The 15,010-nt window shown below is 41.1% G+C and overlaps 1 protein-coding gene across 6 annotated transcripts in view; it reads right to left on the reverse strand.

The window, feature by feature from the left end:
- Positions 1-15,010, reverse strand: part of SCML2 (Scm polycomb group protein like 2) — a 56,350-nt gene that overhangs the window by 21,698 nt on the left and 19,642 nt on the right. For 5 of the 6 annotated variants that reach the window (XM_044441832.1, XM_044441830.1, XM_044441834.1 and 2 more), the window contains exons 4-7: positions 14,763-14,833; positions 12,506-12,740; positions 10,362-10,450; positions 8,100-8,343 (exon numbers count right to left, since the gene is read on the reverse strand). In XM_044441832.1, the coding sequence (XP_044297767.1) occupies positions 8,100-8,343; positions 10,362-10,450; positions 12,506-12,740; positions 14,763-14,833 (639 nt within the window). Of the gene's footprint in view, positions 1-8,099; positions 8,344-10,361; positions 10,451-12,505; positions 12,741-14,762; positions 14,834-15,010 lie in introns of those variants that run through there. The other variant, XM_044441835.1, reaches the window with a different exon arrangement.

A 15,010-nucleotide genomic window follows, 5' to 3' on the forward strand; every position in this document is an offset into this window, starting at 1 on the left:
GCATTTAAAATGACTTTCTACAACCTGTGATTACACTTTAAACATGTGCATTCAATCTAGTATCTTAAGAAGTTTAGAGACTAGGATTGCTGATTTTTCACCAGATAAGGAAGCAACGCCTTTACCAGCAGCCTAATGTGCAGAAATCTGCAGGTAATCATATGTATGCTAGGAAAATTTTTATTTCTGTGCATCAAAATACAGCTACAGCAGATGTGGGCATCTTTGTGGGCTTCTTCTCTCCTCCGTCCTCTGTGCTCACTTGGATTCCTGTGGTTCATTTTATTTAAAAAAAAAAACACTGTCCATATCTTAATGCAGCTGATTCAATATGAAACAAACAAACAAAAATGTTTGGTACCTCCCAGATCTGGATGACTTGAACATGACACTTTTCAATTAATGCATTGTTGACCATTTCTTAAGGATTAAGAATTAACAATATCTGCATATACTGCTTGTATTAAACAAGAAAACCCCACACAGGGGGTGGAAAGGAATTGGAAACTAGTGCTTTCATTATGTAGTAACACTACTTTTTCAATTAAAAATGGCCCCCACAGAATCCCCCAACCTGGTGGCCTGAAGATGCGTACAGCTACAATTCCCATAATCTCCAGCCAGCATGTGATTTGTTTATTTATTTGTTTGCTCTTTACATTCAAAAGTAACCAATCATTTGTACTTCAGGAAAAAAGCCAGACATTTTATCAGTATGCCATGAAGATTTAATGGCAAGGTACACCTATTCAAGTTACTGTCCATATACTTTGATAATCAGGAAATAAATACTGATTCAAGGTTTTTAAAAATAGTATAATGATAAAGGTATAGATTTCATTACATACACATGCCAAACACAAATAGTCCACAATGTGTGGTTTGAAAAAGCATACTGCCTCAAAATTATGTGCTTGATTTTAAATAAAATAAATTTTATTCATTTCAGCTAAACGCTTTGCCATCTCACAAGCCAAACTTAAAAAGCAAGTGAATTTCTCAAGATGTATATACTATAAACATGTGGTTGCACACACAAACATAGGCATACATCCTTTTTCTGGAAACAGAACAATCAGTATTAACTTATTTCTAACATCTATAGTTACTGAAGCTGCAATCCTACACCCACTTACCTGGGAGTAATCTCCAATTAAACCAATGGAATGTACTTCCAAATAGGCATGCATAATATAGTGCAGTAAAATAATACAAATTGTAAACAATTAAGAACGTGTTACAAGAATACATTTGGTTTAGAATCTAGCTGTAAGTCTATGAGTCTATCTGTGCTGAAATGTCAACGGATCATTGTAAATCCAAAAGCTGAGAAAATAAGCATTCACAAATGTAAAGAAAATTTGCTTCAGTGCTGCAAGATGAAAATGAGCAACTATATGCTTTTACACACACAAACTCTCAACAAAAAGGGTTAACAGTCCTTGCTAAGCAAGGGCTGCAAATGCAATAATAAGGAGCCTTTCCTGGAAGGCCATATAAAATTTGCTCTTCCCTACCTTTATATTCCAGAGAGTCAACTGTCATTTATATTAGCCACCCAAAAGATTAAACTCCAAACTACTTTCTTTTTACAGGAACTGAGGTTGAAAAAGCAACTCCCACACTGCTTGGGCAGCAGGCACTGAATTGTTATGCTAGCAAATCAGGATGAAGCAATTTGCATTTGTTGGTTTAAGAAAAAGGGGGAGGAAACAGAGTGGAGTTGAGACTGCTAAAGCAATTCACATATTGTCTGAAGGATCTATTGACACTGACCATCAGTCACCTGCTTCTACTTCTTTCACCCCTGACTTCAGGAGGAGAACAAAGGTTACATGAGGTCAAAGAAACTGGAAAGAAGTGAAAGGGCATGAAAAAACAAAACAAAACAAAAAACAGCTGCTAGTCTACTACATCTGGAGACAAAGTTATCTCAACTGAGCCACAAGAGCCAAAACCTTTAAAATGATTTGTTAGTCTCAACAGACTTTGTTTAAAAATGGTCATGTATTTTAAAAAAAGAAGGTGGTAGTGTCACTCTGTTATTAATACAGAGTGTGTAGCTGGTAGGAGTGGAAAGCGCTATTGCTCATTTTGGAGAACTGTTTTGCATGACAATAGCCCTTGCCAGTCCACAAACAAAACAAAGCATTTTGTTTCTTGCTGCACTAGCAAAACAATTAAGACATCAACCATTGGGTCTCTTGCCTGTATGCAGCAGCAGCCTCTGATCCTAAGCAACATTATTAAAGTTTTTTGATATGGAAACTGCAGCATGCCAGGCAAACAAGAGGAACGGGAAGCAAAAAAATGGTTACATGACTGCCTACATTTGGAATACTGATACCTTATATAGGTTTTTAGTGATGCAGATAATTCCTTGCAGTACACAAAAGTGCACTGAATATTTCAATTGCTTCCACAAGTTGCAGTATAGTATGCTTGTTTTCAGATAAGTTACTCTCGTGAGAATATGCTCCAAACATTCTACGCAGGTTCATCAAAGGAACTGTATTCAGAACTAAAAAATACTATACGTTTGTAGATATTGGCAGCATCTTTTTTGCAGGGGGAATGTTCAACAGCGTACAATTTTTCAAGAGCTAGACATTTAAGAATTTATACGAAACAGACTCAAAACAGTCAAATCCATTATGTGAATGCCTTTGTCTTCCTCTACTGACAACTAGCAGCAGCCATTGCCTCAGGATGCAGAGCCAAAAAAAGAAAAGGGATGCAGGGCCATTAAATCAGCTCTGCTGAGACACCCTCTCTTTTTGGCTCCTCTTCTCTCTCTTCATAACTTTAAAAACTCTTTGTAACTTTAACAACTGGTGTCGGTAGTTACCTTTTCCCTCCCCCCACATCCTTTTTGTTGTTTTTGTGCCATGTATTTTAGATTATAAGCTGGAGGACAGGGACTGTCTTGTCTTTTGTCCTTCTATTGATCCACAAATTGTCTTGCCTGAAGATTGGAGTAAAAGTGTTTCAAATAACCATATCCTAAATTACGAAGAAGCCTGATTTACAAAGTCCATACAAATAAGACTTCAAGGCAATAAACATCTTTTGAACAGCAGCAAAACAAATATGGCTGAACTTTTGCAAAACATTCACAACTTATTTAATGCATCTGTTAATGGAAAAATGGTGTTCGTCTCATAGGCACCAATTAGATGGTGTCTCTGACATGAATGTGATGAACAGAAAGCAATATATAAAGCACACTAAAGCCATTACTTTAAATGTGTCTAACTGCTACATGTTTCCCTTATTCTTTAGTTACTTTAGTAGAGTGTAGGGGTCCCAATCCAGATTGGACCCATAGTGGAGGGGAGGGGAGGGGGGTCGCTTTAATTCACCGAGCCTCAATTTCCCTCACGGGGCTTCCTGTTCCGTCGAAACCAGGTCTAGAGTGTTTCTACCTGGTGCTGGGCAATCGAGACAGATTGGGGATTCTGCTGGTGTACCATGCACCCTTCTGCCCATCAGACTCCCTGCCTGAGCTGACGGAGATTGTCTCGGACCTGGTGTTGAAGACCCCCAGGATGTTGGTCCTGGGGGACTTCAATCTCCACACCAAGACTGTTCTGACCAGGGCAGCTTAGGACTTCATGGCCTCCATGACGGCCATGGGGCTGTCTCAACATGTCATAGGCCCAACCCATGAACGTGGTCACATGCTGGATCTGGTTTGCTCGACGGGGCAGGGTGATTTGAGGGTGAGGAATTTGCTTCTGACTCCCTTGTCATGGTCAGATCACTTCCTTGTGAGGTTTGAGCTCAGAGCTGGCCTTTCGCTCTGTAAGGGTGCGGACCCTACTGTGATGGTCCGCCCTCAGAGCCGGATGGATCTGGATGGATTCCTGAGGGCTCTAGGGGATTTTCCGGTTGAAAAAGCTGGCACTCCTGTTGATGCTCTGGTTGAACTGTGGAATGGGGAAATGGTCAGAGCGATTGACACGATCGCTTCTAAGCGTTCTCTCCTGCCAAGCAGAGTCCGTCCATCTCCATGGTATACATCTGAATTACAGGCGATGAAGCAGGTTGGGAGACGACTAGAGCAGAGGTGGAGGAAATCACGGGATGAATCTGACTGAACACGCATACATGCTCATTATCGAGCCTATGCTGTGGCAGTGAGGGCGGCGAAGAAGAAATTCTTCTCCATTTCCATTGCCTCCTCACAGTGCCATCCAGAGGAGCTTCTTCAAGTGGTACATGGGCTGATATACCCCGGCCCTAAGAAAGATCCTGTACCACCTTCGATGGCCCGCTGTGACGACCTGCCCAGCACTTCAAGGAGAAAATCGCTCAGATTCGTCACGAGCTGGACTTCACAACTGATTCAGATCCCTTAGGGGATACACCAATGACCCCATCTGGTCAGGTATTAATGGATGAATTTCAGTTAATGCGACCCGATAATGTGGACAAGGTGCTTGTACAAGTATGTCCTACCACCTGTTTACTCAACCCTTGCTCTTTGTGGCTGCTGACCAAAGCCAAACATGGTTCCTGGATCCTGGAGGTTATTAATGCCTCTCTGAGGGACGGCTGGGTGCCTGCTCCTTTAAAGGAGGCGGTAATCAGGTCTGTCCTAAAGAAGTCTTCTCTGGATCCAGAGATGGCCGCCAATTATAGACCGGTGGCCAACATCCTGTTTTTGGGCAACGTGTTGGAACGGGTGGTGGTGGGACAACTCCAAGTATAAACTGATTATCTGGATTCATTTCAGTCTGGCTTCAGATCCGGGTACGGTACTGAATCTGCCTTGGTCACCCTGTATGATGACCTGTGCAGGGAGAGAGACAGGGAGAGTGCATCCCTCTAGGTTCTCCTGGACCTCTCAGCGGCTTTTGATACCATCAAGGATACCATGGTATCCTCTTGGATAGGCTGGCGGGGTTGGGAGTAGGAGGCACCCTGAAGGCCAATTCCAGAAGGTGGTACCGGGGGACTCTGGCTCTGTGCCATGGCAACTATGCCATGGAGTAACACAGGGTTCCATTTTATCTCTCTTGCTATTTAAAATCTACATGAAACCGCTGGGAGAGGTCATCAGGAGGTTTGACACCCTGCTCTACTTCTACTGATGACACCCTGCTCTACTTCTCTTTTTCAACTAATCCAGGTGAGGCAGTGACTGTACTGAACCGGTGCCTGGCCGAGGCAATGGGCTGGATGAGGGCCAATAAACTGAAGCTCAATCCAGATAAGATGGAGGTTCTGTTGGTCAGTGATTCGAGCACCTGGGTAGGTGACTTGGGCCTTGCCCTGGACAGGGTTGCACTCCCTCTAAAGGACAGGGTCCACATCTTGGGAGTGCTCTTCGACCCGGAGCTGTCCTTAGAAGCCCAAGTGACAGCAGTGGCAAGGAGTGCTTTCCTTCAGCTTCGGCTAATCTATCAGCTGCATCCCTACCTGGAGGAGGATTGCCTAGCAACAGTAACACACGCATTGGTTACTTCCCGGTTGGATTTCTGTAACGCGCTTTACGTGGGGCTGGCTTGAAGACAGTCCAGATACTTCAGATGGTTCGAAATAGAGCTGCCATGAGGCTGTCGGGGACTGGGCATTATTCTCATATAACCCCAGTCCTCTATCAGCTCCACTGGCTTCCCACTGAAGTCTGGGCTCAATTCAAGGTGCTGGTTATTACCTATAAAGCCCTAAACAGCTTGGGACCAGGATACCTTAAGGAACGCCTTTTTCCCTATTTGCCCTCCCGCACCCTGATTGGCAACAGAAGCCCTCCTCTGGGAACCATCTCTAAAAGAAGTTAGGAGACAGAGTACCCAGAGGAGGGCCTTCTCTGCAGTGGCGCCCCGACTGTGGAATGCGCTCCCTAGAGAGGTCTGCCTGGCGCCATCATCATATGTTTTTCGGTACCAGATTAAGACCTTTTTATCTAATCAATATTTTAATATTGAATTTTAATATTGTATTTGCAGCCAGAGTGGGTTGTCAATTTATTTATGCTGTTAGCCGTCCAGAGACGTTGGTAATTGGACTGCATACAAATTTCATAAATGGATGGATGGATGGATGGATGGATGTTAAGGCCCCTTACCACTAGGCTAGGATCAAAGCCCTTTTGTACAACTCAGTACAGTATTTTTAAGGCATATTTGCTAAATAGTGTTTCATAGTAATGTCTTTTTTGAGCCTTTGTGAAATATGCAAAGGATAGACAAAATGATGTGAAATACTTTCACTTTTAAGTGTGGTAACATAGGCCTGATTCTCTGAGGTTGAGTATTATGAGAAAAAAAGGTTTATTTAAAATTGGAAATGAACGTCATCATTTCACATAGTTTCTGAATTACACATGTGTTATCATAGTTATACTTGCAGTGTTTTAAATTAAACTTCAATTGATCAGAATTCAGGTGAATTAAAATTAGTGAACATTAAAGTTAGTGGGAGCAAGCTAGTATCTGAAACCACAATCTTTTCTTGTCATGAAAAAATGTATAATTCATTTAAAATAAAAAGATCCAATAATTTCTTCATGGGATCAAAACAAGAGGAGGGAGGACATATACAGGCTTCCATATAGCCTGAAGTGCCTGATCCAACCTAATCTTGGAAGTTAACCAAGGTCGGGCCTGTTTGAAATCTGGATGAGTAACTTAATGTTGTGAACCACCCAGAGAGCTTTGGTTACATGCAGTACTGAAAAGTAATGAATAATAATGTGAGTCCAACAATAGTCAGCATGATCACCTAGCAGAAGATTGTAATTTTCTATAAGGTCTGAACCAATGGAATGCTTAACAAGCCAACAAACAGACTAAGGCTGCAGTCCTGTGCAGAGCAGTGGAAGCAGCAGAGGAAATCTTTGCCTTCCTATTCTCATGCTGTACGTTTTTTGCTGGGTAGCTTCTTTTGACCATCTGTTGTTGTTAGCCGCGAAGTCGTGTCGGACCCATCACGACCCCACAGACAACATTCCTCCAGGTCTTCCTGTCCTCCACCATCCCCCGGAGTCCACTTAAGCTCACGCCGACTGCTTCAGTGACTCCATCTAGCCACCTCATCCTCTGCTGTCCCCTTCTTCTTTTGCCTTCCATCATTCCCAGCATTAGGCTCTTCTCCAGTGAGTCCTTCCTTCTCATTAGGTGGCCAAAGTATTTGAGTTTCATCTTCAGTATCTGGCCTTCTAAAGAGCAGTCAGGGTTGATCTCCTCTAGGACTGACCGGTTTGATCGCCTTGCTGCCCAAGGGACTCACAGGAGTCTCCGCCAGCACCACAATTCAAAAGCCTCAATCCTTTGGCACTCAGCCTTCCTTATGGTCCAACTTTCACACCCATACATTGCAACTGGGAAAACCATATCCTTGGCTATATGCACTTTTGTTGGCAGGGTGATGTCTCTGCTTTTTGGTATGCTATCTAGATTTGCCATAGCTTTCCTCCCCAGGAGCAAGTGTCTTTTAATTTCTTGGCTGCAGTCCCCATCTGCGGTGATCTTGGAGCCCAGGAAAATAAAATCTGTCACTATTTGACCATCTACCTGGAGCATTTCATAGGGGATAGGAAGGAGGCTGGACATGCTTCAGGATAGCCAGTATCCTGGATTCACCAGTCTCTGCCCCTCCACCTGTTCCCTTCTCTGAGGTCACTTTTCTCACCTTGGGGGCCAGTTGGCATAATACTTTCCACAGCAGCTACAAGGAGCAGGGGAAGAGGATCAGTTTTCCAATTCCCCATTCTCAGGTCAGTGCTGACTTCAGCCTTGGATTGGGGAATCCAAGCTTTCCTATGGCCTCTCACATGTTATATTTGGTCCATAGGATTGCTCCCTAATATTCCATTCTTTTAAGCTGCAATCCTATACCAACTTAAATCCTACTTTGGATTAATCTTCTTTAAACACACTGGGGCTTACTTGTGAATTAACAAGTACAGGATTGCAATGTAAATAACATTAATGACTAGATTTAGCCTTAGCCTTGGGTTTTATTTTATTCTATTTTGACTTTTGTTGCACTGTCATATAGTGAAGAAAAGATTACCAAGAACGTATGCATTTTCTGATGTTTTCTAGCAAGACCACTAAACGATGAAATTTGAACTGATAAAAATTGCTTACCACTGTTCCCTGGTGGTTGCAGAGCGTCTCCTGTTAAGTCACACCATCCAACTGGAAAGATATCTCGGGAATCATATTTGCACCAATAGTCAAATGCCCCTCGCCATCCATCAAAAGTAATAAAAACTTCATCGCCTTTAACACCCCCAATGGTTGCAGGACATATTAAATAAGGGTTTTTCCTGTCTATTGCTTCTAGCTTCATTCCAACTTTAAAACAGTTTGGAGAAGGTTTCAGAGGTTCCTACCAAAATAAGAAGAGCCAAACATTTATGTATATAGGAAAATCTTGAAAGAAATGAGTTTATATGACTTTGTTAGGCAAAATTACTCATGTTCCAAAAGATAAACAGAATTCAACACTCATATGTCAAACATTTTTCTTATATTTTCTATGGCCCAGATCACTACAGTAAGGGGGGGAAAGCAGGCTTTAAAACTAAATGACAGGTTTTATAGAGCACAACATGTAGAGAGTTAAGAATAAATGCAACAGAATTATTTGGAGATTTCTCACAATTCAAGACATGTATTTGTTCCTTTAGTTACCAATGAAAGAAAGAGAATTGTCAAGCAAGATAAAGTTTGTAGACCCTCATTAATGAATAAAGAAGACAGAGTTACAGTGTAGCTAAAATGCCAAAATAGTTTCCAGTGTCACACTTATCAGTGTCAAAAGAGGCCATGAATTGGCCATTTACAAGCTTCAAGATTATGCTTCAAGCATGTTTGTAAACTAGCAGGAGGCTCTCTTATAAAGCCATTCAAACTTGCATAATGTGACTTCAATGGATGCTCAAGTGATGAATTGCTTCCATGATGGAGCTTTATTCTTTCCTCCTCCTTGCATTTTTGTTTGTTTATTGGGTTACTTGGCAAATTTGATGGGGAGAAGTTAATATTTCACAGTGAGTATTTTGAATATAACATTAATAAAAATCCTGCATTTGAGCCTGATTTAGGTCTTTCAAGTTAATGTGACAACAACTTTATTATTCTTTTCTAAGTTTACACACATTATTTTACACAGATTCCTACGATTTTCTGAAACAGTCCAGTTCCTATTCTTCATAAAACATCAATATATATGCTTCTAGCTTTAGGACAATTCTACACTCTCAGGAAAGAAAAAAGAAATAGCAGGATTGAGATAAAGGACACAGCAATATTACCCATACTTGACACATATTAGTATACTGTTAGATGATATAGACATTGTGCCTATATTTCCTTTGACTTGTGCACTTTCACATGACCTCTCATTTGACATCTTGCCTATTCCATTGTCCCTCTATACTGGTTATATTCTGTGTGTCCTTGCTTCCCTTTCTAACATTCTGCTTTCCCTATCTAATTCAAGAATTTCTAAATGCATGCAAAATATTTAGAGTCACAAACGCTACTTTTTCATTTTCGTTTTCTAGGCAAAGAATCCCTCCAATTTAAGAATGTAAGAGTTATGCCTCCATTTTACCCAAGACATAAAGACCGTTTGTGTAACAATAATTTTCAGTCAAAACGAGAAACTTATGACTGGCCATGTTTGTGCACAGAACAGCACTTGAATTTACATGGATAAGACAAATCACAATGCTTAAAAATGTTAAATTGCTGAGATGTCATTTTGGAAGCCATATAAAGGTTGAAAAAAAGTTTCCTATTAAATTTCAATTGTCATGTTCCTTATATATGGTAACAGAATTTTATATTACAGGCATTAAAAATCCTATGATCTCATGGCTGGGGCTTTGAAAGACAAACCCCTTGCAGCTGGTGAAGAACAAACTATTTTGGCTTCCCCACTCCCAGTCACAGCTGGCCCTTGGAAGGAAAAGCAGGGCATGGCAGGAAGGGAAAAAGACTGATACCAATAGATAAAACTGCTGAAAAAAAGCTCTTTGGATAAAATGCAGGGCACAAGATGTGGCAGGGATGAAGATCACACTAACGTGCCTTCCGTTGGATGCTCAATAAACCACAGAATGCAGAAGCTCATGAGCTTCCGCAACAGGGCAACAGGATCACTCCCTTAAGCAATAAGGTTTGTCTTGCATTCATGACTTATAAAATGCTTTGAAACTACTTTACTAGTAATATATTACAAAAGCTCTTAACTGCAAACTCAGGGAAAATAGTTTTACATTTATTAAGATAGCATGTTTCCTCCCTGTGTCCAGCCATTTTACATAACTTTCTTTTCTTGCATGGTGAACAGTTTGATGTACTAAAATTCTCAGAAGCAACTGCAGTTCAATTTCTTACCTTCTTAAAAAATGATGCAGGGGCCATTTCAGCTCCATTTAGTGTTCTTAAGAGGAACATTGGCCAAGAAGATGCATTCATCTGGAACCCTAAATTGTGCAAAAACAGATTTGCAAAATTAGGGTTTTAACAAACAAAAAGCCTTCATAAGTGGTATTATCTCCATTGGATAAATATCAATTTTAAAACAAAATATGAGGAGGAGTGTACATACTGTGGAGGCTTTTTCCACTAAAAACTACAACCACAATTAAGCAAAACTAAGCTAAGCTAACCGGTAAGTCCTAGAGGAGATCAACCCTGACTGCTCTTTAGAAGGCCAGATACTGAAGATGAAACTCAAATACTTTGGCCACCAAACAAGAAGGAAGGACTCCCTGGAGAAGAGCTTAATGCTGGGAATGATGGAAGGCAAAAGGAGAAAGGGACGGCAGAGAATAAGGTGGTTAGATGGAGTCACTGAAGCAGTTGGTGTGAGCTTAAGTGGACTCCAGGGGATGGTGGAGGACTGGAAAGCCTGAAGGAATGTTGTCCATGGGGTCGCGATGGGTCGGACACGACTTCGCGACTAACAACAACAACAAGCTAAGCACCTGGTGCAACATGTGAGAATCAACTGCATTTCATGTTGGAGAGGGGGGCATTTTGAGACTGATCATATTACAAGAGGAATAGGACTGCTGAGACCAGGAGGTCCTATACCACTGGGGAAAGATCAGTTTTTGAATAAAGCTAGCAGGAGGCAATTATACACACAATTAGCTCCCTGCTTAGCCTATTGTAAAACTGCCAACAAAAATGTTTTAAAAACATTTTCAGCTAAGCAACAGTGTTGGAACTGGAATTCTGCCTATCTTCAGAAAACACAAAAGGACAAAATACAACGTAACACCTTTTATCAAGGCCTCTCTTTGCAAGCTTGGTTCTCTCTGTCTCTGCCTTTCTCTTTCAGGAGTCTAAATACTACACAATACAGCCATCCCACACACAAGCAGCTAAGTAAGACAAAAGCCTTGTCTGCCAAGCTGGCTCAATAAAAGGGTAAGGATCAGGCTTTGGGAGACACAACAGAGCCATCATGCATGCAGACATGTTACCAGGGGCCATGTTTTAATTAAGCAGCAGTAAATTAACTGTAAAACCATGTTTAATTTTACTTCCATTTTGTTTGCTTTCTTTATATGTAACAACAACCATGACTTTTGCCATCTTTTTCTGTTAGGATATCTCAAAGTGTAAACCTGCCATGCAAATGTGAAAGATGCTGAAGAATGACCAAAAACAAACAGGCAAACTGAACCAGAAAAGGGAGTGCTATTTCAAAACACAGTGGGCTTGAAACGGCTGAGTTGGAAAATCATGAAGGGGTGATTCAAAGTCTTCAGCTGTGTAGGTCAACTCGTACAGGGAAAAATTGAGGGGGAAGGCAACATTTAGCAATGATCTTTACCAAGTACAGAGATCCTGGATGGAAAAGCAAAGGGACATAAAAGAAAAGGCTGAGAAGTAAAGAATATAAATGCTTGATGCCAGTGTTCCAAGGGACAGCTGTAGGACACTGGTCTGGTGAATTTTGAGGACAAACAATATCCCAGTCATCTCCACCCAGCACAGCGATCCAGCATACACGACAGCGTGTTCTGGCGTCAGTATTTCAAAAATATACTTGTAAGTCATGCTGGCACACTGATTTGGGTTGAAAGGCAACTCATAAGTGTACACCATTTTTAGAAGGGAGTTACCTGGAAATATCGTGTACAATTGCTTGGACACGGCAATATACAGCATTATAGCCGATGGTGAAAGCATATCTAGTCTTCCCCTGATGCTTGTTAATTGCTGCTACCTACTGCAGTCCCCCAAAAGCTGCTCCTGGGGACTGGGGAATCCTTTAACATGGAAGACGGTGTGATGCAATACAAAGGGCTGATGTGGGATAAAGTGGGGGAGAACTGGATGCCCTGCCATGTACAAGCATAAACATTTTCCACAAGTACAAAGCCACCACAGAAGACAAGTCATAAATAGATTTAGTTTGTTCTGATTCTCTTCTTTGCTAGCTTGCATTTTGCTAAGTTGCGTAAAATAATCATGACTCAAAATCAAACTATGATGCCATACATGTTAGCCTCCTGATTTATTACCTAGTGGTGGCTGAAGCATGCCTCCTTTTTTCTCACAGGTTCCAATTTGTTGTATGTCAGATGAATCCACCAGCCTCCAAAAGTCATTCTTGTTGTCACTTCCATCAAGTCGCAACCTTAATCTGGCACCCGTGATTCCAATAACTGTAGCTATACACACTGAGGTAACATTGCGAGGGTCATGAGCTTCCAATTTCATCCCCACTTTGAAATCATTGCTAGGTGGAATCCTAGACTACAGGAAAGGAAAGATAAGGCTTTGATTGGACTATGTTCTCCGGAGAGATTCAGCAGAAATTGTTTAGCTAGTCAGAAGTAATTCTGGACAGTCTGAAAGCTTTACTAAGCTTCCTGGTCTCTGTAACTAACTGCTTAACATCCTTTGACGCTAAAAATTTATTTTATTTATTTATTTATTAAAACATTTCTATGCTGCCCCTTGCCGAAGCCTCGGGGAGGCTCACAACATAGAATAAAATACGCAATAAATTAAAACAATAACAATTAAAATATATACATTAGAATAAAATAAGCCGCCCTGGCCAAATAAAACTCAGTAATATTAACATTTAAAATGCTGCTTAAATAAAAAGGTCTTCGCCTGGCGCCGAAAAACAAATAACGACGGCGCCAGGCGGACCTCTCTGGGAAGCGCATTCCATAACTTAGGCGCCACCGCTGAGAAAGCCCTCCTCCGAGTAACCACCCTCCTAATTTCCTTCACTGAGGGCTCCCGGAGGAGGGCCTCTCCTGCTGATCTCAGGGGGCGGCTGGGCATATATGGACGTAAGCGCTCCTTCAGGTAACCAATAAATAAAAAATGTATTTATTGATTTATATCCTGCCTTTTTCCTACAAAGGGCTCAAGGCAGCTTACATCATTCTCCTCCTCCATCTTATCCCCACAACAACCCTGTGAGGTAGGTTGAGCTGAGAGTCTGTGACTGGCCCAAAGTCACCCAGTTGGCTCCATGGCTGAGCACCCAGATCGTCTGAGTCCCAGTCCCATGCTCTTCATCACTACACCACACTGGCTCTACTACGCCACACTGGCTCTAAATCAAATCTATCACCTCAATTAAAAGGCTAGCACCTAGATATCCCACCTAGAAATTTTCTAGCCTTGGGCAATTATCCTATCTAAAGTAAATACAGTTTAAATTTCTTATAAATCATTTGTAAATTTAACAAAGAATTTATAGTTGCTATTATATTTGCACATTACAATAGGACCCCTGTATCCACAGGTGATACGTTCCATGTCCCCCAGTGGATGCCTGAAACCACAGATAGTTTTTCTCTAGAGGTATCTGTGGTTTTTCTACCTTTGCAGGGGTCCTGTACCCTTAACCCCTGTGAATGTTGAGAACTGCACTCAACTGCAGTAGAGTGAAAGCAAGGTAACTGAGATAGCAAATACAGAGGTCCTACCACATCAGGTCACATAAGCTAAGAGATAGTAACACACAAACCCAGTGAATTTAAAGGTTCCACTATGTCACTTTCAAGTCAAATATATTGTTTCTTACCCAAATTCATAACTTGCACTTTTCCAGTAAGCTGATACTTCAGCTGTGAACTTTGGAACTTGCACTGTGTTCACTGAGGACCAAGCTACCTTATGCTGAATGCACAAAATACAGCTGCACTTTTGCTTTTTATTTAGAGATGTGAGAAAAGATTGTGAGTGGGATGTCATTCTTCCCTATTATTTTATTATTTATTTGTCAAATTTATATCCTCTCTCCCTCTCCACATGTGTACACTGGGGTGGGGAGACAGAGAGAGAGAGAGATTAAGTTTATTTTTGTTTGGGCTCATAGCTGAGGCATAATCCCAAGGCCCTCTTGCTTACTACAAAATCCTACCTCCAACATCTGTATTTCAGAATAGAGACAAAAAAAACCCCTGGATGTAGCTGCACAAAACACATTCAGCATAGCATTTAGTTTATCCCTGATTTTAATGAAATTTACTTTCAATGAAGTACATTTTGAATAGCAGCCCTGTAGAAGGCTTAATATCTCTATAGTAGAAACCTTTCATGTATGTGATTAATACTAATATTCTAAAAGCCCATCTTTTTTCAAATATTTACCAATGGTTACATTAAGAATATACAGAGCTTGCAAAATACTAACATATACCTACATTAAATTTAACAAATCTGAGAAGTATAAAGTGGCATCTAGGCCTGCTATTTATACCAGAAATGTAAATTTAATATGTATACTCATTTATATTTGAAATAATTTACCTGTCTGAAACAATGTGAGGGAGCAGCTATGGATCCTGTTTCTTTCAGGTAGTTATCCCAGTTGAAATAGTCTATAGAAAAGAAATGAAAAAGCTACTTTTAAACCCTTTGTTTCTACATGCAAAGAATATATAAATACATCAATCTAAAGCAATCCATGGAGTGCATGGTATCCCTCGGAGTCTCTCCTGAGGTTTCCGGGGTCTCTAGAACCCTTCTCACTTCTTTCTCTTCTGGATCTCTAGGGT

The sequence above is a fragment of the Varanus komodoensis genome, unplaced genomic scaffold (assembly GCF_004798865.1).
Source record: "Varanus komodoensis strain SLA01 unplaced genomic scaffold, ASM479886v1 scaffold4, whole genome shotgun sequence".
Taxonomy (NCBI): Eukaryota; Metazoa; Chordata; class Lepidosauria; order Squamata; family Varanidae; genus Varanus; species Varanus komodoensis.